This window comes from Corvus hawaiiensis, chromosome 5 (genome assembly GCF_020740725.1).
Source record: "Corvus hawaiiensis isolate bCorHaw1 chromosome 5, bCorHaw1.pri.cur, whole genome shotgun sequence".
Lineage (NCBI taxonomy): Eukaryota > Metazoa > Chordata > Aves > Passeriformes > Corvidae > Corvus > Corvus hawaiiensis.
The window spans coordinates 29096747-29121684 of NC_063217.1; the positions used below are offsets into that span (position 1 = coordinate 29096747).

Genomic DNA, 24938 nt, shown 5'->3' on the forward strand with positions numbered 1-24938 from the left:
GGTCAAAGCTTACCCTAAAGTAAAAGAACTGTAACTCTTTTCTTAAGCTCTAGGGCTTAAGAATTAGGGCTTCTAATGAATCTCTAAATGAAGTATCAATAATTGTGAGGATTAGTGAAGAACAAAGAAGCTGAAATTCCTTTGTGGCAGGATCTGGATGAGGGCATTTAGTCTAGCAGAAAATTTGCAAATAACATCAAGTTGGGTTGGCATGTTGATCTGCTGGAGGGTAGGGAGGGCTCTGCAGAGGGATCTGGATAGGCTGGATTGATGGGCTAGGGCCAGTGGTATGAGGTTCAGCAAGACAAAGTGCTGGCTCCTGTATTTTGGCCATGCTAACCCCAGGCAGCACTACAAGCTGGGGGCAGAATGGCTGGAAAGCTAGCCAGTGGAAAAGGACCTGTGGGTGCTAGTCAACAGCAGCTGAACATGAGCCAGGTGGCCAAGAAGGCCAGTGGCATCCTGGCCTATCAGCAATAGTGTAAGCGGTAGTAAGTAAGGCTGGGGAACTGATGATCCTCCTGCACTGGTGTGGCTGCAGCTTGAAGCCTGTGTCCAGTTCTGGGCCCCTCACTTTAGAAAGGACATGGAGATACTGGCACATGTCCAGTGGAGGGCAACAAGGCTCATGAAGGGTCTAGAAAACATGTCCTGTGAGGAACAGCTGAGGGAGCTGGGTTTGTTTACCCTGGAGAAGGCTCAGGGAGGACCTCATTGCTCTCTTCAACTCCCTGAAAGGAGGCTGTAGTGAGGAGGGCTTCAGTCTCTCCTGCTGTGCCTGCAGTGAGAGGACCAGAGGAAATGGCCTAAAGCTGAGATGGGGAGATTCGGGTCAGATGCTAGAATTTCTTTTTCACTGTTTGTGTTGTCACGCATTGGAATAGGTTGCCTGGGGTCGTGGAGTCACCATCCATGGAGTTGTTCAAAGCTGTCTGGATTTGGTTCTGAGTGATAAGGTTTAGTGCTTTAGGGTTACAGTGATAGTGCTGGGTGGATGGTTGGACTTGATGATCTTAAGGGTCTCTTCCAACCTTGATGATTCTATGATTCTGTACTGTATCTGTGGAAGCACTGACTTTGAAGTAAAGATCCTCAAAACTGGGGGATTTTTTTAGCAAGCAAACTATTTACTGAGTTAGTACATGCCTGCACAGTTGCTGAGGCACATCTGAAAGCATGCCGTCAGCCAGCTCTCCTGACAAGACAGTGATATTAACTTCAACTAGCAGAAGAATTAATGGGGGAAGAGTCCTTGCTCTTTTGTTGGCTTGGGTGAGTGAATTGGATCATCTTGTAATCAGACAAGCACCAGAGCCAACAACTGCAAAGGCGATTGCAGCATTTCTTCCTCCTGGTGGCAGCAGTCTGCTCACTCAGATGCATAATACACAACCTGAGGGTTAGTTACACAACAGGTGAAGGTGTCATTTCCTATTGGGCCCTACCCAGCACTACACTGGGTGTTGGCTCTGATGGGTAATCAACCTGACAAGCTTACTAGTCACCTGGCCACCCTAGCACCATGCTGAGATAAGACAACTACACTGGTGTCTCTTCAACCCAGAGTGCTGTGCTGTCTGTAGTCTTGCCCTATGCAATAAAAATTATTAATAGATGATGATTTGAGCATTAACACCTGAAATACTGTTTGGTCTCTAGTTAGTTTTCTCAAATTACTGTCACCCTGATTATACTAACTTCATTTGTAAAATTATACCAATTTACATTGGGCATTAGCATGTTAAATGGTTTAGTTGCCATACAGATGGTCATTCTTTTGGATGGGGTGGGTAATGTTTGGGGGGTTTTTGTGCAGTCTGTATTGAACTCTCAGATGCAAATCCTTGCTTGAGGAGTTGTCTTGCAAAGAAGCACTAAGACACAGCAGCTGACATTAACAGTGTGTTGCTGTGATTAGCAGACAAAACCTGCATAAGTCTGTCATATCTGCAAGGACTTTCTGTAGCTGCCCTAAAGGTCAGCTGTTTAGTTTAGCTGAAACTTCTTCACAAAGCTTTTAATGTGAAATGAAAATACTTCCCCTTGCTTCATCACTCCAACTATTACATTGATGCAATAGACTAAAAATTGCTCCAGTAGCACTTGTGCTATTTTGGTCCAATTTTAAAAACAATCCTAACAAATTCTTAAATAAGAAAGTGATTTTATCTTCACAGAAACTATTACATAGAGCAGTTAATGAAGTTTATTTGTATTTGGTAAATTGAGTTGGAATACCTGTAATGAAAGTCTTTTAAGCACCTGCTGTGGAACCTAGGACACTGAATTAGATCATGTCCTAGTTAGCAGTTACCTGCTTAACAGTGTATGTTCTTTAAAGATATCAGCAAAGAACTGTTTGGACTTAGCAGAGGGAAGTGCTGAGGGCAGAACTTCTTTTACATGCTTCAGGTACAGGAGAGTGGCACCTGATGCTCAGTCTTACTAACATCATTTCATTTCCACAAAATGCCAACCCCCAAAAAACCCCATTTTGTAAAATGAGGGAAAAATCAGTCATGGCTGCCACAGGTTTGCTCTCCATCCACGACTCAAAGGTTAAAGCATCTATGCAGAACACTGAAGGTATGGTTTTAGTATCTGCTGCCTGTGGGGAGCTGTGAAAGTGAACTGAAGGCCTAGGAGAGGATGTGAGTTAAGACTTCTTGGGGATGGCGTTAAGGTAGTCCCTTTTTAAAGTAATTCATACCCAAAGTAAAATCATGATTGTTCCTTCACTGGAGTGGGCATTTGGACCTTTTTTTACAGGCTCAGTGATTTCTTTAGCACTGCAACTTAATTGTGAAACAGTGGTGGAAATTCTGAGCCATGGTTTAAAATCAAATCAGAGGTGCCAGCTGCACTGTATTTGGATTGTGTTGCAGTTGGCATAGCCTATGCATGTTCAGATGACACTTCCTGTTCAAAACTTCCAAAAGCTTACACATGAGAACGATCAGTTTCTGGCCTCAGGCAAAAATAAAAATATAAATGTTGTTGGAACACTCAAAGCTTGTTTCAAAGTACATACTAGAGGAGAAAGTAATAAAAGTTTCATCAAGGGTTAATTAAAAAAAAAAACAAGAAAACCCCCAACACAAACTCAGAATTTCCTGCAGAGCTTAAGTGCCTCTAGAATTGTACTGCAGTCCTAGTTCCCAAATCCCTGTTCCATTTGTGATCTAAATGTGTGCATTCAAAGCTTCTCACTGCTGCTGTGCAATGGCTACCTTGGTGAGAAGGACCTGAAGCCACTTAAGCATCTCCTGTTGCACTTTTGCAGAAGCATTTTAGATCTTACAGGGCAAAACAGCCTCTTACCAATCAGCCTTATCAGGAAACACAAAGTTAGTGTTCCAGTTGGAACCTCGAAGCACATCTATCCACACAAAACCTAACATGCACTCTGCATGTTAAAACAGCCACCCTCGTTATAAGCAATTTGATCCCCTTTCTACTGGAAGAAAGGACAAAACTTCACCTTTCCCTCAGTTCTTGGAAGAGTGCTTTAACCACCACAGGCATGCAGAGATCTGTGGGAGGGAAGGCAAGATCTTGATCTCCCCTTTTCCCCCCACACTGTCTCAGTTTGTTTCCTTAAATAACTGCAACAGAGCTTGCCTCTAGAGCTTTGGGTTTCTGCGTTGGCAGTCTCATAGCAGGCCTCAGACAGGTCCTGTTATCTTTCTTCTGTATGAATATGATGACTATGAAATGTCAGTTCAGCTACAGTGGGGAACTTTCCACAGGATTTACTTACTGAAGAGTATTCCCTGAGTGCAAAGGCGATCTTAGACAGATTTGTTGTTCCCTGTAGGAGGTAAAATTCAAAACTTCTTTAGGAAGGAATGAAGATGTATTTGCACAGAAGTTGGTAAGAGAATGAACTGTAACAGCTTATCTCTCTCTCTCCTGTTCCGATGACAGATGTCATCACCAGTAGGAGGGTATCTTCACAGAAAAATAGTACAGCAAACAAGCTGCCAGAAGCTCAACAGATGCTTGTGAATATCAAGCATTAAGTACAAGTCTTTTTCAACGACAGCTTTTCACAGAAAAGAATGGGCTGTCGTTCACTTGGTGCTTCTCAGACTCCATGATTTCATCCAGCAGGCAGCTGAAGCATCTGGAGAACAGGTCTGATACACTGGCAGGGAAAGAGGATGGGCTGTGGCCCCCGCAAGGAACCCTCAGTTGTAACTGAGTGAGGTCTGATGCAAGAAAGGAAACATGAAAAAGAAGGAAAAAACCAAGGAAAGAAAGAAACATTGCCCCTCCCCTTACAGCACTGCCAGGGAGAAGCTAGTAGCCCACTTTGCCAAGCCCCTCCTATAGCTCTTTATGCTGATAAAAACATTCTGAGCTGACAGACCAGAAAGCTCTTGAGCACAAGGAACCAAAACACACTCAAATAGATAATATAATTAAGATGCCAAGCTCCAGAGAATTTGTTTGGATTGGAAAGTGACTGTATTTGTCTAAATATGGCACAGCCTCCAGTTTCTCGTTACATCACTTCCCTTTTCTAACACTAAACATCTACTAAATGGCCAGTTTCATAGCTAGTACAGGTCCATATTCAAAATGCTTTAAAAGTTATTTCCAATATAGGACATCTTTCCAACTTACTTACCAAACAAAACCAAACCCCTCCACTGGAATTGTAGACTTCTTTACCAACTGCTTTCTTTTTAACACTCAAAATATTTTTTCCTAGAGAGCCTGTCACATCCTCATAGGCATTTCTGACTCCAATTTAACTATCCAGAGTGCAATTTTTTTTTTTATCCACACTGTAATTCTGCTATTGGTCTTTGCTCGTAAAAGCAGTTGCAGTCATGAGCGTAGAGGAAAGCATAACTTCACAAAAATCAAGACTCAGTGGACTGTTTTGTTTTGGTAAAGGCCTTAGAATATCTTAAACCCTATGATTAAACTTTACAGCTTTAGGTTTTTTGGCTTTTTTAATTGTAGAAAAGCACATAAATGAAAGGATAATAGACAGATTTCAGCATGATACCATGGATACTATCTTCCTTAAACAGAAGTAGTTTCTGGAAAACCTTCTTCCCATTATGAATCCAGTTGCAGATATCCAGGTTTTTACAGTCAAAGTCAGTATTGAATAAACATCTCAGCCTTGGTGAGGTGCAGGCCAGGCAGATATGGTTTGTCTACTCCTCCTCAGAGTACTCAAAAGACAACCATTCTGGGAACTGTCCTTGCCTCAATGTCAAGTGAGCAGAGCCTGGTACTGTGGGGCTCCCCCATGCTGTTTTCCAGGACTCAGCTGTGCCAGGTAACTCTACCCTGTCTCATTTGTCATTTATGCAAGTGAGCCTAAAGCACAATTTGAGTATCTAGCAGGTATTTAGCCCACCCCACAGATACTGATGCAGAGCTCAAAGGAATGGGTTAGATCGCTTAAAAAACCAAAAAGATGACACAAGTTTTGTAAGCATTTAGCAGTGTTTGAATCTGGCCTCATCTTTCATGGGGTTCAGAACAAACATCCTTCTATGAATGTTCTAACATCACTTCAAGTTTCTCTCCCATCAACATATCTTACAGTCATCTTTGCACATTTTCCTTAAAGAAACTTAGGGCCAGTAAAGGCCCACACAGAAATGATTTACTAGAATGAATGTGACAAATATTTGCCAATTGCCAAAAGAAAAATCAAGTTAGATGGAGAAACATGAAGTTGCCATTTCATACCGAGAAAGCTGAAGTTTCTAAACCTAACATTCGTCAGTGCTCATCCAGTGCAGCAAGCTATTACAAGAAATGATGTTTGGTAGGAGTAAAAGGCTAGAGGTGAATATTAATCATAAATTAAGAATTTCAGTGAGATCTCTGGCCATAATTTAACAAAACTGGGAAGAGGTCCTTGCCAGAAAGGTTTGAAAAATACACATCACTTCCAGGCAGATATTTCTGAGTATGGTGACTCTATCCCACCATGCTGGAAGTTTATGAGCTCTCTCATATTAACATACACGCACATCTGATTCACTGTATAGCTATTTAAGGATCACTAATCCTTTGAGACACATCTAGTTTTGTTCTCATGCTTACATAAAGAACATTTCTACATCAACTTGTCAATCTTATGACTGAACAAAGAAGGCACAATATCATACATAAGGTGCCCCAACAACACTTGAGAGTAGCTCTTGTTGGCTGGTCCAGGAGTGCTGCCCAGCAAAGGAGACTCCCTTAAATCTGACAGAAAATGAAACGTTGACTATTCTGTTGACTGTTGCTCATCATCAGGCAAGACTAATCATTAATGGTGTTGTACCTTGCCTACAAAGGAATTGAGTGCCTAAAAAGGAAGTCCTCTTTTCCCTTTTGCTCATCTAGATCCCTTGCATTTCATTCAGGCTTAATTACATTGATTTTGAACCTTACTGTAATAATGTAAGGTGATCAAACTTTGTCCTTGGCCAATTGTTCGATAGCTAAAGAAACCGTGCTGTGTGATGGGGAAGGGGAGGGGAAGAAAATTTAAAAAATAACTGTAAGAATAAGAAAGAACTCCCCAAATTCAAAATACAATGTACAAAGTACAGCATGGTACTCTCTCCAACCTATTTACTGAAAGGGTTTTGCAAACATTCAGTTGAGTTTGTTGTTCTGCCCCACTGTAACTGCACAAAGCAACAAAATCTGGTACACAAAATATTCACTAAAAAAATTCCAATATGAGAAACCTCTTAAAAATCTTTCATCCCCATTCTCCATTTTCTATCATTCCCAAGAGCACCTAGAATAATCACATCTGTGGAATGGTTACTGAAGAGTAGTACTTATAATCAACCTTAATGCAGCATTTGTTAAACACAGTAACTTTGCTTTTCATATTGTTGTTGTTTTTTTTCAATGAAGTTTTGCCTTATATAGTTTATACATTCCAGAAGTAAAACTCCTTTAAGGACAGGACAGCGCAACCCAATTGATACTTGCATTTTTACTGTATTAAAAAGTCATGGGAGCATATAAAGACACTTAAAAGCCACATCTTTCAGCACAGTAGGCAATACTCAATTTCAAACTCAAGCTATTGGCAAGAAGAAAAAAAAAAATTACCGCTAGTTTATTTGGGTATTTCAAGCCTGGCTATAGGGACTTTTAACTGCCAAATTAAAAATATCCTGCCACCTCCATTCTTAAGAAGATCATGGTGATACAAAGATTACATTTCTAAGGTTATAGCATATGGAAGCAGAAAAATAGAGGATTCCCTTTCTTCTTTTATTATGCAAATAAAGCTTTCCAAATATTCATCCAGGACTTTATTCATCCCCTAAAGGGGAAATTTACCCTAGATAGAAACTGACATCACAAGACGATCCAGCAGATTTCAGGCTGCCTGTAATATCTCCAGCCTTGAACTCCAGAAGAGAACGAGGCCAGAGCATCTGACTAGCAAGTCAGTGAAATACCTCACTGCTCTGCAAGCACAGTTTCCTACAACTTCTAAGTTTTGCAAAATGCAAACCTCATATCTGATTTAAACTTAGTAGAAAGAAAAGCAGGACACCAGGAAAAAACTTGTGTGACCAACAGTCAGTCTGGGACAGGTACTACAATCAGAAACAGATTATGTACATAACAGTTACATCATGAAGTGCTCACAACCTTAATGTAGGTTAAACAGCAGCTTCTGGTTTACTTAAGATCCCAAAATAGAAGCACACAGAAAAGGAAAGTGATTTTTAGTTTCTGACGAAGTTAAAAATATTACAAACTTTAAGCTTTTATTGAAAATTAAATATATTAGCAAAAGCAAGATTTAAGAAATATTTTACAAATGATTTACATACAAGAAAGCCAGTATCAGACATATTCACAAATATGCAAACCTTTAATTACAAAAAGTACCTATTGGCAGCATGATGCTAACCCTGCCACTGCAGTGTGCTCTACTATTGATATGAATAAGGCATAGAACTCACATTTGCACCAACTTAAAAGGGTCAAATAAAACTTTAAGCTTTTGAATCCTGGATGCACAATCCCCAACAGACACGCACACGCACACTGTAAGATTTCTTCTTCTAAGCTCTACAAACTAAGTGTGTGCTCTGGAAGAACAGCCTGAAAAGCCCAGTAGAAATGTAACTGGTACTAGCATTTAGATTTCAGTTTCCCCTAACATGTACAGGCCTTGGTATGTAAACCATATTCACAGTTTAAGTAGTTTTAGACAGAAGTACCTTTTTTTTTCTGCATTTGTTCCTTAAAGTTGGCTCTCAGTTCAGCATACAGTTCATGTCACCTGTTTTGTGATGCATACATTTACAAGATAACTTAAAAAAATCTGTGCCATATTCATGGTCAAGATAGTTAAACAAGAGTAGTAACATCCAACTGTGACATTCAATACTATATTTCAAATATTTGTGCAAACAGCAAAAGAACAGTTGTATGAGGCAAATATATGTAAAACCTTTATTACCTCCTCAATGTTGTAAACTTGGACTGTCAGCCTTAAGGTCCTGCACTTCCACAGCTTAGGAAAGTCAATTGCTAAAATGATCAAGTCTCAAAAAGGTTCTTTTCTACGTAGTGCAAATTTTAATGTAGATAACGTGAAAAACATATCTAGCTGGATTGACTTTGTGCAATTGTCAGTGGTCTTCTCTCGTAGTTGAAGAAAGTGTGCATTCAATGAACCATGTGGTTCAGGAAGCCAGGAGGGTGGAGAGAAAAAACAGTTCCATTACACTTCTCAAACCAGTGCTAGATGTGCAAAGGCAGCAAAAATTCCAGCTGCTACTACAACCAGAACAGAATAACTTTTCAGGAAGACCCAGGCGGTTAGTCACTTGGACTGGTCTCTAGAAAAATATGTGAGTATATGTTGGATTTTTATCAGACGGTCTTTTAAAGACATCATGGAGAGAACTGACAGCTGGTATCTGGGGTCTACTGGGAGAACAGCTAGAAGCCACCAACACCAAGCAGGACCATTGGGCATTGCCTAAAATTAAAACATAAGCTGGTTACCCATAACCAATGTTGTATAGTTGACTACCATGAAGACATCAAAAGACAAAGTCATTGATGACCAAGACTACTTTAAAGTAACTACTTTAGATAGTAACCAGAGAATCCCAGATCTATGAGATTAGAAGAGTGCTGAAAGGATCTCTTCTCCTCAACTGAGAAGTCAAAGTACACTTAAACTAAGCTTTATAAAGCAATTATTTTTAAGACAACATAGGAAGCTCATAGGTTCCTTGGGAAAAGATGGCTAAGTACAGGACAGTCACCCTATAACAAACCTCCCTGATAAAAATTATATCTAATACTTCTCGTGCTGTTCCTAAGGCTTGAATATTCTCAAAGCCTAATGTTTTCATTATAATTACCTTTATTTGATGGACTTCTCTGTCACCTCCCAATTCTGCTCCCTTTCTCATTACCTTCTAGACAGAGCAGGGCTACTTCCTAAGTTTCTTCTAAGCTGTTAAAACATATTCTGTAATTTTATTCCTGTACTTTAATTACCAACAGCAACCATTAGATGTCAGGCCTTGAACTGCACTTAATACTCCTCAGTAGAGGTCCTACCGCTGCAGAGAATATTAAGTACCTCAAATGATTTGCTAAAATACTGGTGGTAGTGGTACCCTCCAGGATGACATTTCTTCACTTGCAGCTCTATCACATAGCTGACACATTTGTGTCCTATTACAAATCTCAGGTACATACCAGAAGTATTGCTGCCCTGCTAATTACTCTGGTTTTGCACATGTATTCCTCTTTCCTAGTATGCTGTTTTAAATCTACTTTTATTAAATTGTCCTAAAATCACTTCTGTCTTCATGCACTGGCCTCTACAGCATCTACAGTCCCCCCAGACAGGTTATGATAGTCTCATAAAAGTATGTGGCAGATGGGTGAGGGACAAGCTCCCCTAAGATCCCAATTCACATATAACTCTGCTTTGAAAACCAATTTTTATGTATTTTTAAGTGTTACTTTCCTACAGCCTCCACTCCCTCAGGATCTCACCTTCACTAATTGTTTATAATAATCATCAATATAGATTGCTGCAGCTTTCTTAAGAAACATTTGTCAAATCCTAGCAGCTGCAGCAGTTTATGGCATTAGCTCAGAAAGGAGGAAAGTGTTACTTGTGATGATCTCTTTGCCAAAGGGCACTGCCTGCATGTGGGAGTTTCAGTTTCTTTCCTGACTTTCACAGGGGAGAAAATAGAGGGCTTTTTCACTTTGAATTCTAGAAGTGTTATACAAACTAACAGTTTAACTGTTACTGGAACTTAAAGTGTTTTCAGTTTACTAGTTTTATTACCACATCAGCATATCATCTTTTCCTGCAGAAACTGCTGATCAGTGACAGAATTGCTTTTTGTTGCTCATTTTAAGAGAAACAAGGTGCAAGCCTTATTACCTTTGAAGCTGGAGAAAAAAGTGGGAGTTGTTCTTTAATATTTCCAGTTATTAATAGGGTTTTTATTTTTAGAAATAAGCATCTAATAATTAATATTAAATTATATCTCACCTGTATATTTTCCTCCCTGTCAGGCATTGGTCCGAAGTGCTGAAGAATTTGAGTGCGAAATTTGTTTCTTAAGTTTTGGAACCAACTGCAGGCCTGACTGTAAACAAAATTGTGAAGCTCTCTCAATTTCTTTAGCTCTTCTTCATCAGCAACCTGTAGGACGAAAATTAAGAAAACATGATTAGTGATAAAGAAACAATTAAGGTGTTTAAGCTAAAATAAAAAATCACTCAATTTCAACTATATTTAGATACATTTCTTGCATTCTCCTTAACCTTGACTGCTCATGACTGAATGGTAAAGAGGTCTTGTGGTATTTTTAAAGTTACAGCTTCAAACTATTGTTGAAACAAAAACTATAGTTTTCTTATTTGTTTTATAGTAATAAAAAAATTAAGCTAGCTTCTAGGGACCTAAAAATTTGAAAGAGCTTTCCAGAACAAATCAAGCAAAAATCTTGGTATATTAATACCACTAAGTATTTAGACAGCATTCTGGATACCTTAACATCTTCCAAATATTCAATGTCTGCAGTGCAATAACCATCTTTCATCCCTCTCCGTAAAACTCTAAATCTCTTTCCACCAATTGTATCAACAACAGACCGTCCATCAGGTAGAAAATGAACGTTCCTAATTTGCAGCATGCAACCATAATCTGCAAAACTAGAAAAGAGACCTTGTCAGTAATGCAATTATACACTTCTGAAAAGACGCTTTTTGTAATTAAAAATGCCATAAGAGATGGAAGGTTAGAATTAGGTTGCAAACCTACCCATTTTGAGAATCACTTATGCACATCCCAAACTGTTTAGTTCCAGTTTCCATACTCCTGCGAATCATGAGTCGGTATCTTGGCTCAAATACATGTAGAGGACAAGGCACAGTAGGATATGCCATAGTGCAAACAAACATTGGAACATTCTTGGTCAAGCTTCAAGGGAACATAAAAAGAAATATATGCCTTCAACATCTAAACATTGAGCTATGCCAAGACAATACATTTTTTTCAGTATGTCTGATATGTTTGATGTCCTAAAGCACTCTTTTCAAAGTCAAAATACGTTGTAGCAACTTCAATGAATGATAAACCCACATACCGATAACAGTGGCTGAATACCTATTTATTGATTTGCATACATACTGGACAGTAAGACTCACAGTTTTCTAGGTAGTGAATATCCAGTCAGTGAATGACTGGCTCTGTTTTGGGGACAGGGGTATCAGCTACTTTTTCATTTTTGCTTTAGTCTGAGCTATAAAAGCAATTAAGCCCTCAGAGACACAGTTTTCCTGTAACTAAAAAGATGTAGTAGTAACTACATAGTAGCTAGGTCACCATTTAGATTATTTTCAAGGAGGAACTCCAGATCACAAGATGCAACCCAGGGTATAATTTGCACCTTGCACTATGCCTCAGCAGGCATAACTGAAAAACAAAGTTTTTTTTTTCATTCTGTTTTATCAAGTATGTATAGTTGATAATAGATACAAACATGTTATCATTAAAACATTACTGGGTATTTAATTTTAATACCTTTCAGACTATAAAAAATTCCATTAAATAAGTTGCATGAGATGTAGTTTAAAATAGTTTTCCAACATTCATATCTACAATACATTAAGCTCTATGTATCTGAAAAACTGAGATAAACAACATGTTTACAAAAAATCCCAGGGTTTTTTATTACATCTATCTGTATATGATTAATGTCTATCATGAATTGCTTTGCAAGAAATTCAAGTCTCTGAGACTCTGCAGTGAACTGAAGACAATTTCATTAACAGCAGTCAAGCTAAAACCAAAGCTCCATGACAGTGCATGCAGAAAGACGAATGGAAGGGGAAACATGTTTCATAGAACCATAGAACAGCCTAGGCTGGAAGGGACTTTACACATCATCTGCTTCCAGCCCCTCTGCCATGGGCAGGGACACCTTTCACTAGACCAGGTTACTCAGAGCTTCCTCAGTGGCCAAAGGAAGGGCTACAGATGTCATTTATCTGGAATTCTGTAAAGAGCTCCCCCCTCAACATCCTCTCTAAATTGGAGAGAGATGGATTTGATGGGTGGGCTGTCAGATGATAACAAAGGGTTGGATGGTTGCACCCAGAGGGTAGTGGTGAAGAGCTCAGTCCCAGTGATGAGTGGTGTCCCTCAGGGGTCCATACTGGGACCAGCACTGTTTAATGTCTTCACCAATGACATTGACAAAGGCATCGACTGCACCCTCAGCAAATTTGCTGATGACCCCAAGCTGAGTGGTGTGGTTGACACAACTGAAGGATGGGACGATATCCAGAGGGACCTGGACAAGCTTCATTCTCCTTCTTGCACCCATAATATACAATGATTAATGACTATAAAAATAATAAAACATTTCTGAAAAGGATTTCCATACTAATTTCTCAAGTTTTTCAAGACAGGAAGCTTACTTGGAGTGTTCAGCAGTTTCTTCAGCATGAATTCTTTTTCTCTCAAATAATTCATCAGACAAATATTTCATTATTAATTCCTCCAGCAGTTCTGTGATACTGTATTTTCTGCTTGCAAGGTACTGTAAACAATTAAAAAATATATTAGTATTTCTTTTCATGTATTTTAACAAATAGCTTGAGAAAATGCAACTTTAAAAAAAAATATGATCTATGAAATGTGACATAAAACTCGTAAAAACGTACAGCTCAGAAGTTTTTGTTTCATTACTTAAAACCTAAAGATACTCTAATATTTGAAAATTAGATTCTCTGTGTAAGTTCTTAGTTTCTGACAACTTGAATGTCTAACTCAGTTTGTATTTCTATGCTTACCAGAGACAGAACTGACTTCCTACGATATACAGCCATACAAATAAGAAAAGTGTAGAGAAATCACAGTTAAAAACTGAATAGTTACCAAAGTTTACAAATATGCACGATTTATTTACACCAGTAAACGGCCAAAGAAACACAAAATCTCTAAGACCCTGAGGTATTGACAAAATTTGTCCCAAGTTTTTCCATTCTAACAGTAATCCATAGCCCAAGCAAATCCAAAATGTTGGCTCCAAGTGAAACAGCCTTAAAATTATACAGTATTTGTATTTGTGAGCTTTACCGAGAAACAATACCTCTTTCAAGCTCTCCTTACAGAGTGGACACTGTGGAGCATGATCTAAACACCGTTCCAAACAACCTTTGCAAAAAGTATGTCCACAAGGGGTTGTTACTGGCTCAAAGAATAGCCTGAAACAAAATTATTAGAAGTTAGATGTCATGGCCAGTGTGTGTTTTTCTAAAAATGTCAGTGATTAACCTCTTGATTTTTTAAGACTAGCTATACTATAACAAAGAAACAATTAATCCCAAGTCTCCTTATTCTGCTTTTCTGATTAAGCTGGACACATTCCAAAACTCTAAGTAACTAAACATTTACCCCAACATACAAAGACTTTGGTCTCCCTCCATAGGAGACTCAGAATACACAAAATTAGGTGACTCTTTGAGAAACTGGGTTGTTTTAACAGCAGTATTACATTTTAATAACATAACTATGAATAGTTGAGTATACACCATATATTTTATGGTATTTATTCTGAAAATCTAGACGGTTCAGTAAGAGTTTTCAAATACATCATCAGCTACATTTAAGTAGACTAACATTCTGAAGCATCTGTGTCTCCCAGACAAATACAAGGTTCGCAGGCTATACTTCTAAGCATTAGCCTTCCCAAAATAATTTTTATTGACTGAAGAACCCCGAACACTTAATCAAAAAAGATCCTGTCCTTTTACATTTACCAGTTAAAACTGCCAAGTTTAACTAAAAAGGCAACTTGATTAAAATAGTCCTATAGTATATAGTACTACAGCAAGTAACATTTAAATACACATTTAAGTGCAGGGATAGAGAAAAGCTGCAAATTATTGACTGGTATCAGAACTCATAACAACTTACAAGTACCTCAGTTTATACATGTAACAGATATGCGGCCAAGCATCTGTAACAAATATTGAATTAAGGACAAAATCTTACCTCATACATAGAGAGCACTCAAAATCTGATGCATCAATCAAATCCCCTGGAATTGTTCCAAAAGCCAGTGTCATGTCCCTTTTTGTACTTTCTAAGGAAAAGCAGAACAAAATACTTCAAAGAAAGGCACAAGGCACTAAATACTTTTAATTTCGAAGTAAGTGACTGTTTACCTCCTTGCTTTTTATGTTTGTTTCTTCCATCTTCACATACAACTGTATCCTGTTCTGAAAAGGAAAGCTTTCTTTTTAACAAAGCACCTTTTCCTTGGCCAGAGAGAAGGGGTTCAGAAGACACTCTCTTTAAGCCATCTTCCTTGGCAAGGTCTTTTGTTGAGTTAAGAGCATGGGCAGACCGTGCACGATTTAAGCCTCCACTCACAGGCTCCAGTACATCTGATCCTCCTAAACTCTGTAATAGTAAGATGAACTGAACTGTATTCTAAGAATAACACAAATCTAAGTATGTAAGATGTGACTATGCAAAGATATATAGGCCACACTGATATCCAGTTAGTGGGTACCCATTAGTTAACTAGAGAAATTTCTAAGTCAAGACAGTACTCAAATTTGCTTAGCATTAACAATTCAAAAATCTTCATCTGCTTCAAACAAAACAAGAATTGTATTTCATCAGCTTCAAAAAAAGAAGAAAACTTGTATTTCTCTTTATTTTGAAGTCCCTAATACGAAACTTCAGTACCTTCTAATACTGTATTTATTACTCATTCTAGTTCACTAGAATGAGGAGTTTTAACACTACAAATGAAAAGAAACTACTCCCAAACCACCATTCTTTCCCTCCAACTTAGCTAATTACATAAAATCAGTATTTACACTGGAAAGTAAGTGTGACAAATCAGGGTATCAGTACATCTAATGTTTACACATCAGTCAAAGAGCGAAGTTATTGCAGAGTTTTTGTTACCTGCTGAGGACAAAGCTGTAAATTGCCGTAAGATGCAGTCACCTCAGAACCAAGCATAAGAGGTTTATTTCTAATATGTGGTGAATTCCAAGCAGATTCCTTCAGACTTTCACCTAGCTTCTCTGGTGACAAAACATCACACAGTATCTAGAAAAAACAGCTCAATGTTAATAATGACAAAAAAGGATCTACACATACCTTTGTTATACAACACCATATCAAAAACTAAGAAGGTAATCTACATGAAGTTTTTCTCATGAATAGATCTTTATTCAAGCAGTAAGTGTGATGGTAGAGTTGAGAACAACTAGAAACCTACATACCTCGATTGCTAAAAAATCTTTTCTACTGCAAGTCAAACAGAGTTTGACATTATCAATCCAGTGTTATGCAGTTTTTTCAATGTAAATTTTTATTATCATAGAAAAAACTGTTGTGCTCTGGGCGCAGAGGGTTTCAACTTGGAAAATTTCACTTGCTGCCTGTTTTCCAGTTTTCTACATATTCATTTAGTAACTTCAAAAGCACATGCACTTTTAAACTTGTATGTAAAATGTGTACATTGGGACTAACTCTTCAATGTAGTATGATTTAAGAAATATCCTAAAAGGAATCTGCCACCTGAACATTCTCTGTATGTAATAAAGATTTTTAGATACTCAAGTCTATCATAATGGGGGTTTCATAAAGGAATCAAGTCAGAGATAGGAATCTAGTATCATAAATAAAATTACCTTTTCTACTTCTAGCTTGGCTGGAAGAAAGTCCTCATCAAGGGCTAAGCACTGTAGAAACAGTTGTAAGGCATCACCTACAAAGCCAGAGTCTTGCAGCACTTTTCCTTTCCGGAAGTAGACCTGAGAAACAGATACCATGAAGACATTTGTAGAGAATATGTAGAACTGCAGTATTGATCTTACAAGCATTGCAACAGCGCTAGAATTAGAACCCACCATGACAGAAAGAATATAGCTCTAACAAATTGGAACTGTGTACAGTGTGCGTGATCCATATCCCTTGTCTAACATACATCCACTACAGTGTTTGAAAAGAGTCCTGGGATAGGCTGGTGTTAGTCTTCTTCCAGTTAACTTGTTTTGTCTTATATAAAGGACTAAAACCCTCACTAGTGCTGCATTCACAGCCCTTAATTTCCTTCTTCTGTGAGCCTTTAGAAAGGAAGAAGAGGGACAGGAAGAAGAGGGTCAGGAAATACAAATTATTACATAACCTCACACAACAGCTTACAGAACACTTTTTTTGCCCTCTCCTTTGTTAAAAGCCTTACGGTTCCAGCCTGCAGGAGAGGGGTGACTACAAAAAAATGACCCACACAACTGTTCATCCCTTACATACCTCTCAACCTGTATTCTTAAAACAAAACAATGCCACTCAGAATTAATTGCTTCTTCCAACTAAATTTTATGCTTGAACACTAAACACCAGTTTGGAAAAAAAAAATATCTGTGTATTGCTTTCCTTGAAAGAAAAAGAGGGAGGAAAGACTACTGGATTATGCTGAACTTACGTGAAAGTAGATGACATTGGAACTGAGACCTTATCTCAACTTTTAAAAGTTGCAGTGGCAGTAATAGAAATAATTAGTTAGATAAACCAACAGTTGTCAAAAAAAAGTTAAATCAACAGTATCTATTTGTATATAGGAATTTGGATAATGGGCCAAAAACTAAACTTAAAAAACAAATAAACAGAAAGAAAAATCCCGAAAAAAGACTCCACCAAACCCCACAGTGCAGTGTCTACAGAACGACTGACAGTGTGAACAGTAGCACCTGTTCAACAAGACTGCGAGATGAGGACACGGATCCTCTGTTGATTTGGGCAGTTTCCTTTAAGATGAATTCTGAAGAAGGGAAGTTTGCTAATCCTCCGCTTACAGACAGTTTATTTTCCTACAGAGGTAGGGATTGTTACAGGAGTCCATCCATCAAACCAAGCTCAGTTAAATAAAATGATGCTTCTTTCCAAACATATAGAAAAAAGTAGACAGTACTAACAACACTGAGATGTGAAAAGCAGGAGGCTTTTTGAATTTGCAGTAGCCATGGAATTGCTGAACACAGGAGAAACCAAGAAAACTACAGTTATCTCCCTTTGTGTGACAAGATCTTGCTGCTCCTGCTGTGTTCAGAGTTTAGACAGTGCTACAACATGTAGAATTCTGAAGACCACAGACTCCCCAGCTACTCGTACTATTTGCAAAGCTCAGTTCCCACTGAGTTTATTTGGGCTTTTTGAAGATAAACTTTCCAAGCTAAAACAGCAAAGTGCCCCTCCATTAACAAAAATTAACAACTAAACAAAACAAGCCCCAAACCCCAGCTGTTACAGGTTACATCACCATGAACTATTGCAACTTTCATTATATTTGTCAACCAGCTCTAACCTGCCATACTCATCAGCAGACTGTCTCATACAAGTTAACTATTTCAAAGATAACTTTTAGCATTTTGCATGTTTTAAAAAATAACATTTAAAGTAGCTGACTTAGATTTTTAAATTGATGCAAGTATAATTTGGAATTTATTAATTTTACAGACAAACACAATATTGAAAAATGATGCGCTCATACCAACTTACCTCTGGCCAATTTGGCATTTTAGAAATAACAAAATTTAGATCTTCTATGGCTGTTTTATATTCTTGGAGGCCAACATATGACTCAGCTCTGTAAATTCTTAGCATCAAGTCACTGGAATCTGCAGACAGAAATTAGGTAAAATATTTTAAAAATCAGAATTTAGTAATTTTTAATTAGATTTGCTTTCAAAGTGATATGTCGTAATTACAATTTTTTGTACAATCCTTCCAAAATTACTGGAGTAGCTTCTCTCTCACTCCCTATTGTTTAGATCAAAAAAATGGCAGTAATTACTGGTTCATGTCTTGTAAGTTAAGGAAAGAATTTTGGATCCGAATGTATCTTGCAGCAACAAGAAAATTTATTTTCAACTATTGAACAGAGAGGCTCACAAAGCACTGCTCACTACTGCTGGAGCACAAAAATTGAGGACTAAGTAAACTTTATAGTACATCCAATCAAAACCACAGAAACCTGGGAATTCAACACACTTGTATTAAAAGTCTAAGTATTGCAAATGCTTTCAAACACCCAAGTTTTTGTGCAGACTGCAATTTGTTTTTACAGTGCCTGGCCCTTCTGACTATGACTGTAGATGACACTTCACAGTGGCATACATCTGGGAGCTACCAGAACCACGCTTTATCACTATGTGATAAAAACAGTCAGTCAATTCCAGAAAGCCTTTAGCACCAGCTGGCAGCCCTGTTGTAAGGAGCTGTAGTAGTGGAACTTGTACAGCGGGGAAAAAAGCAGGAAGTGTTCAGTAAGGATGAGTTCTCATGTCCAACATAAAGCATTTTGCTCTTCCAGTACAGCAGCCTATTTAAATAGGAAGGACACTCATCCCCATGCCACTAAAACTACAGTTTTGTAACACAACTAATTACAGTTGCTGCTTGGAAAAAAAAGCCAGAACACTGTTTTGCTCTTACTTGTTTTTAAAAATATACCTGGTTTTCACTGAATGAGATAAACTAGTCAAAGGTTCATCTACTGTAAACAGTACTAAAATCAAATATTTTTTCCAAAAAGGCATTCTTGGAAAGCTATCATTTCAATTTAATATTCTTATTTTATTCTAAATGTCTAGTATAAATTCTCATAAATTTCCAGCATTAGCCTGTTCTACAGTTACAAGGCAACCTGGCCAATGTTCCCACAGATTGCAACACACTGCTCTGTATTTAGATTCACAATGTCACATGTAAAAAGATCATAATGGAAAAGAAAGGCTTACGAAAATCAGGGAATAATTTGTTTAGCTGAAACTAAAGTGTCTTCCTGATTTGTCTTTGAGTTGACAGTTTCCCCTCAAATATAAGTATTACCAAAGCTGGTTTGCTTCATTTTCATATTCGATATAATAAAATGTTTGTTTTAACTGAAGTCTGGGAAACTCTCTTTGTCTGAGTCAAACACTAATTCTGCAAGCAGAACAACTCTGAAGCCTGATTTCCTGTGGCTGTGTTTTGTGACTGCTATAGCCTAGCAAGGTGGGAGCTCAGATTAAACTCTTCAGATAGTTTTTCATGTTGTATTTGACTCTTTGGTGTCCAACAGAGTTAGCAGCAAACCAGACTCCTTTGTGCAGAGGCAGCAGTAAGTGCACGTCTTTGTTCTCTGATAAGCTGCCTATTTGTAAAGAATCAGAGGAAGCTCATCTTTTTCAGACTTTCAAGTGCAGAACATGACCTGAGGAACTCTGAGCCTTTTTTCCTAGGGGGGGAAATGAGGGGTAGTTTGAAGATAAAAATGTGAGTTCAAGTCTACAGCAGGCAGACATTTTATCCACTTTTTTCTTCCAAGGGAAATGCATGATTAGAACTGAACTAGTACAAAAAGTTCAGCTGAGACCCCAACTCTGCTGCTGAACATACAAACACTGTCACTGAATGATCAATAGATATAACAAACCAGATCTGAATATTCGGAAGACCAAAGGTAGATGATTACTGGTGGTGTCCCTCAAGGCTAAGTATTAGAGCCAATGCTTTTAATATCTTCATGCATGATCTGGACAAGGGCATTGAGTGCACTTAAGTTCACAAATGACAGCAAGTTGGGTGGGAGTATTGATTTGCTGGAAGGCAGGAAGCCTCTGCAGGGGGATCAATGGGCCAAGGCTACCGGTATGAGGTCGAGCAAGGCCAAGCGCGGGAACTGCACTTTGGTCACAACAACCCCCTGCAGTGCTACAGGCTGGGGGAAAAGTGTCTGGAAAGCTGCCCAGTGGCAGAAGACTTGGGAATGCTGGTCAACAGCAGCTGAACATGAGCCAATGTGTGCCCAGGTGGCCAAGAAGGCCAAAGACATCCTGGCCTGGATCAGCAGTAGTGCAGCCAGGAGGACCAGGACAATGATCATCCCCCCCTGTACTTTGCACTGGTGAGGCCATGCCTTGAATCCTATGTCCAGTTTTGGGCCCCTCATGACAAGAAAGACATTGAGGTGCTTGAGGGAGTCCAGGGAAGGGCAATGGAGCTGGTGAAGGGTTTGGAGCACAAGTTTGACGAGGGTGAGTTTAGCCTGGAGAAAAAAAAGTCTCAAGGGGGACCTTATCACTCTCTACCACTGCCTGAAAGGAGGTTGTAGACAGGTGGGGGTTGGCTGTCTCTTCTCCCACGTAATAAGCAACAAAATTAGAGGAAATGGTGTCAAGGGAGGTTTAGTATGGGTATCAGGAAAAAGTTTTTCACCAAAAGGGTTGTCAAGCATGGGAACAGACTGTCCAGAGCAGTGGTGGAATCACCATCCCTGGAGGGATTTAAAAGATATGTAGATATTAAGGACATAGTCTAGTGATAGACTCAGCAGTGCTGGACTAACAGTTGGACTTAATGATCTGAGAGATCTTTTCCAGCCTAAACAATTCTGTTTCTAAATTTATATATCCAATTTTTTAGACCACAATTCTATTTCTAGGCTTTGTTACCATGAAAAAAACAAATTTGCAATGTTTCAGTATATATTTTAATGTTTCTCAGCTAAAGAGAGGATGCAAGCTAATTCTGCATCTTTGGACCAAAGACTAAAGAGAGCAGAAACACAATTTGTTCTTGAAGTTTCAATTTCAGCAATAATATATTGTAAATACATATATCACTCACTTCTAACATCCCAAAGACAAATGATTTTAATAAAAAAAGGCACCAAGTACTTGCAGCATAGAGCTGTGTGTATCAGTTTTATTATTACATTAGTAAGAAAGTATACAAAGGTGTACACACAAAATCCCATTCAATACGTATTCTTGAGTTGTATATTACTTCCAAAGCATCTCCTCTTACTGTCAGTATAAACATACCAATAAATGGACTACCTCTGATCTGATCCTGCATGCTTTTTCCATGGTTCTTACTACACCAAATTCTTCAAAATAAAAGACATGCACATCAAAAACACTATGTAGAAATACTTTAGGACACAGTATTTATTAACACAGAACTACAGGGTCACCCTAATAACCAGAGCTGGAACACACAACCCATAAGAAGGTGCCGAGAGAGAACTGGGCTCGTTTAGCAGAAAACAATTCCTGAAGGCATTGGGAGAACACAACAGCTTTTCAGAATTCAAAAGTGGGTTGCCTGGAAGACTGTTTACTGAAGTACACAGTGAAAAACCTAGAAAGACAATGATTATAAACTAAAACAAGGGCAGTCAAGACTTGAAGTAAGGAGAAGATTTTTCACTGTGAGGATAATTGACCTTTAAGCGGGTTGTCCACAGAGGCTGTGGAATCTTCAGCCTGTAGGTTTTCATGAACAAGCTGTACAAACCCTTAAGCAAACCGCTCAGATCTCAGTATTTGTTCTGCTTTAAACAGGAGACTGATTGCTCAACAGCTCTCCTGAGGCCCACTCCAGCAGGAATGAGTGAGATTCAGACCAAACTCAACCCATCAGTGGTGTGTTTCAGGACACTTGACTAATGGCAAGCTGCACTCGTATTTTAAATCAATAGACATCCTTTAACTAAACTATTCAATTCCTGCAATGAATATATTAACTATAAGAATGTTAACGTTCCTTATGGTTTTTCAAAGTCACTTTTGCACCATGGCAAATATGAGTCTTTCAAATGTTTCAGAAATGTAGGAAAGTTATGAAAAGATGCCACTTGAGAGCATCAATGCCTTATTTAGGACATCAGATGTATGTTTATCACAACTTTTAAACTATGTGCATTAAAAAGAAACAGATGAAGCAGCAGTAAGGAAGTGCTGAAGCAGAACATGAATGATTTTAAACATTAATACATTTCTTATGCTACAGCTTTTCCATCTCTAAGTGTCTTCAAAATCCATGTTCTGGAGGAAGATGGCAAGTATACCGGCAGCTATTGATTTGTTATCTAGTGGCCTGGAATCACCTTCAATTCGTAGTTGTGAATCCACAGCTATAAATTCACATTTAATGTACATCTGCACTCTGACTCATTAAGTTCTTCAGTATCTTTACCAGAACATGTGGAATGTTGATAATTCTCAGGACTGGCAACACAGGAAAGAACTGTACAAGGAACCTTAAACTGAGCTTCAAGCACTTAGTTCTAGCACATGTACTGCATTTGAATAATCAAATTTTGAATAAGCATCACAGCTGGTAAGTATTCTCGAATTTTAAACCCATTTTGAAGCCAAAATGGAAGATGTATATTCACATAAAAAAGAACCAAAATTATTTCCCAATAAATATCTAAATAATATCCCTAAATCCATAAAAGAAAGATTAACAAAAACTGTGTAATTAATTTACTCTTATTCTTTCAAAGCAGTCTTGAAACATGAAACAGGAGCCCTGTAAACATTTGTGATCAGTACTGGATTCATCAGTTATACCCTGAAAGCTACTGAGATTTCTTTGTGACCTGTATGAGTCAACGCCGTACTACAGGAAGAAGTCTGCATCTTATAGTTTCAAGATCTAAAATCCATCCTATATCCTACACTTTGAAAATAAAGCGGAAAATAAAGTAGAATTGATAGCTAAAACTGAACCCCTTAAAATTAGGTTGCCAAAAAGCATGTAAAATAGATCTTCGATTTAATCCCATCTACATTGAGAACAGTTTATTCTGGAACTAGACCTAATGTATCTCCCCGGAACAGATTGGAAGGATTAGACTTATACAAGCTTTTGGATTTTTTCCTCCACTGAAGACAACTGTATAAACGTAATACACTTAATCTGCAAAAATATTAATTCCTAAATTACTGAACAGAAAAAAAAATCCTGGTATAAACCATAACAGAACCTCCCATGCCACCAGGTGTTAAAATCCATAGTCAAATTAAAACAACAAAGGAATCTGTCATTGGATCCATTTAGGTATATCAATCATACAAATTTGACTCCCTCTACAAAGAGTAAACTTTGAAAAACTGAGTGTATCGTAAGAGTCCATGGCATCAGCCAGACACACATATTGCGACGGATACAGGAGAGCCTAAAAGCGTGCCTCTACCTCCCCTCTTTGCACCCTGTCCAACACTATATAAAACTCCAACCACACCCACCTATGATGTCACTGCCATTACACAACCTGTCCCCCTCCGTGCCTGTCTGCTTATGCAACTGGGCCCGGCGTGCTGGGAATTGTCTTGGTGACACTTAAGACTGAAAATAGGTCTCTCTCTCAGGAAACAAGGTTAAATACGCCAACGGAATTTCTCTTTGCCCGCGCACTGCGATTACCAAACACAAAACGAAGCAGAGCCCACAAACTCCTCCGTAAACAAGTCCCACAGAAGCGTGCTGGGGGAGACACGACGGAGCCCGTGTGGGACGCTCCCCCACACCTCTGAAGTAAGCAGAAGCAAGTGTGCCCCACTCCCAGGCTGGGCGAGCGACCAAGGGCCGGGCAGCTGCACGTCCCCTCCACTCCGCTCTCCCAATGGAGCGGTTCCTCGAATCCCTTCAAACTCGAGAAAACTTCGGACGCTCTTCACCAGCCCGTGTCGGTCGCTGACGGTTCCGCACCAGGAGATAAGGGCACATCCACCTACTCCACCACACCCCCAGTCCCCCGAGCCCGCCGTCCCGGCTTACTAGCCCGTCCCGGTCCCGCTGGGACACGGGCGGCAGCAGCGGGGACCGCGCGGCTCCGGCGGGCGGCACGGGCGGAGGAAGGGAGCGCGCTCCCCCCAGCCTTACCTGCTCGCACAGCCTGGTTGACGGCGCCCAGCGCCTCTCGGAAGCGGCCCTGGGCCAGGAGCTCCTCCAGCCGGGTCCCGGCCCTCGCCCTCTCGCACTCGCCCGGGAACCACTTCTCCGCCAGCCGGTTGAGGACGACGCTGGTGCGCAGCGGGGCCGCGGCCGTGCTGGTGCCCCCCGCCGGCAGCAGCCAGTCCCGGCAGCGGCGGCAGCGGGCCCGCAGCTCCCTGCGGAGGCAGCGGCGGCAGTAGGTGTGCCCGCACGGGACGGTCACCGGCTCGCCCAGGAACCTCCTGCAGCCGCAGCAGCGCAGCGGCCCCTCGGCCCCGCGCTCCCGGGCCCGGCCCGGCCCCTGCCGCAGGCGGTAGTTCAGCACCAGGCAGTCCACGAGGGTCCCGAGGCGCTGGGCTCCGCCGAGGGGGCCGAGGCACAGCGACGCCAGGGACGCGCCCACCGCTTCCTTCAGTCGGCTTGCGGGCACCAGCCGCGCCAGCAGCAGCTCCCGCTCTTCGTCCGCCCCCTCACCAGGGCCCCCACTGCCGCCTGGCTCCGGCGGCAGCTCCGAGCCCACGGCGCCGGCGGGAGAGGACGCTGCCATCGGCTGCGCGGCTGCGGCGAAGGGGGTGTGGCGCTCCCGCTCCGGACGCCGGGATCGGCTCCGGGCTTGGCGCGGGCGGGGGGCGGGAGGAGGCGGGGGGAG

The 24938-nt window shown here is 40.0% G+C and overlaps 1 protein-coding gene and 1 long non-coding RNA gene across 2 annotated transcripts; one reads left to right on the plus strand and one right to left on the minus strand.

Annotated features, from left to right (window-relative positions):
• Nucleotides 1–971: 971 nt before the first annotated feature.
• On the plus strand, nucleotides 972–10782 carry LOC125326260. Its single transcript, XR_007203723.1, has 2 exons — nucleotides 972–4004; nucleotides 10561–10782. It is a non-coding gene; the product is annotated as an uncharacterized LOC125326260 (long non-coding RNA).
• Nucleotides 4946–24887, minus strand: LONRF1 (LON peptidase N-terminal domain and ring finger 1). The gene is made up of 12 exons (XM_048304342.1): nucleotides 24239–24887; nucleotides 18080–18198; nucleotides 16213–16335; nucleotides 15479–15625; nucleotides 14725–14962; nucleotides 14552–14642; nucleotides 13647–13761; nucleotides 12973–13094; nucleotides 11312–11470; nucleotides 11040–11202; nucleotides 10538–10690; nucleotides 4946–8989 (listed from the first exon to the last, which is right to left on the minus strand). The coding sequence occupies exons 1-12, from the start codon at nucleotides 24834–24836 to the stop codon at nucleotides 8831–8833; spliced, it is 2187 nt and encodes a 728-aa protein (XP_048160299.1). The 5' UTR covers nucleotides 24837–24887; the 3' UTR covers nucleotides 4946–8830.
• Between the last annotated feature and the right edge of the window lie 51 nt (nucleotides 24888–24938).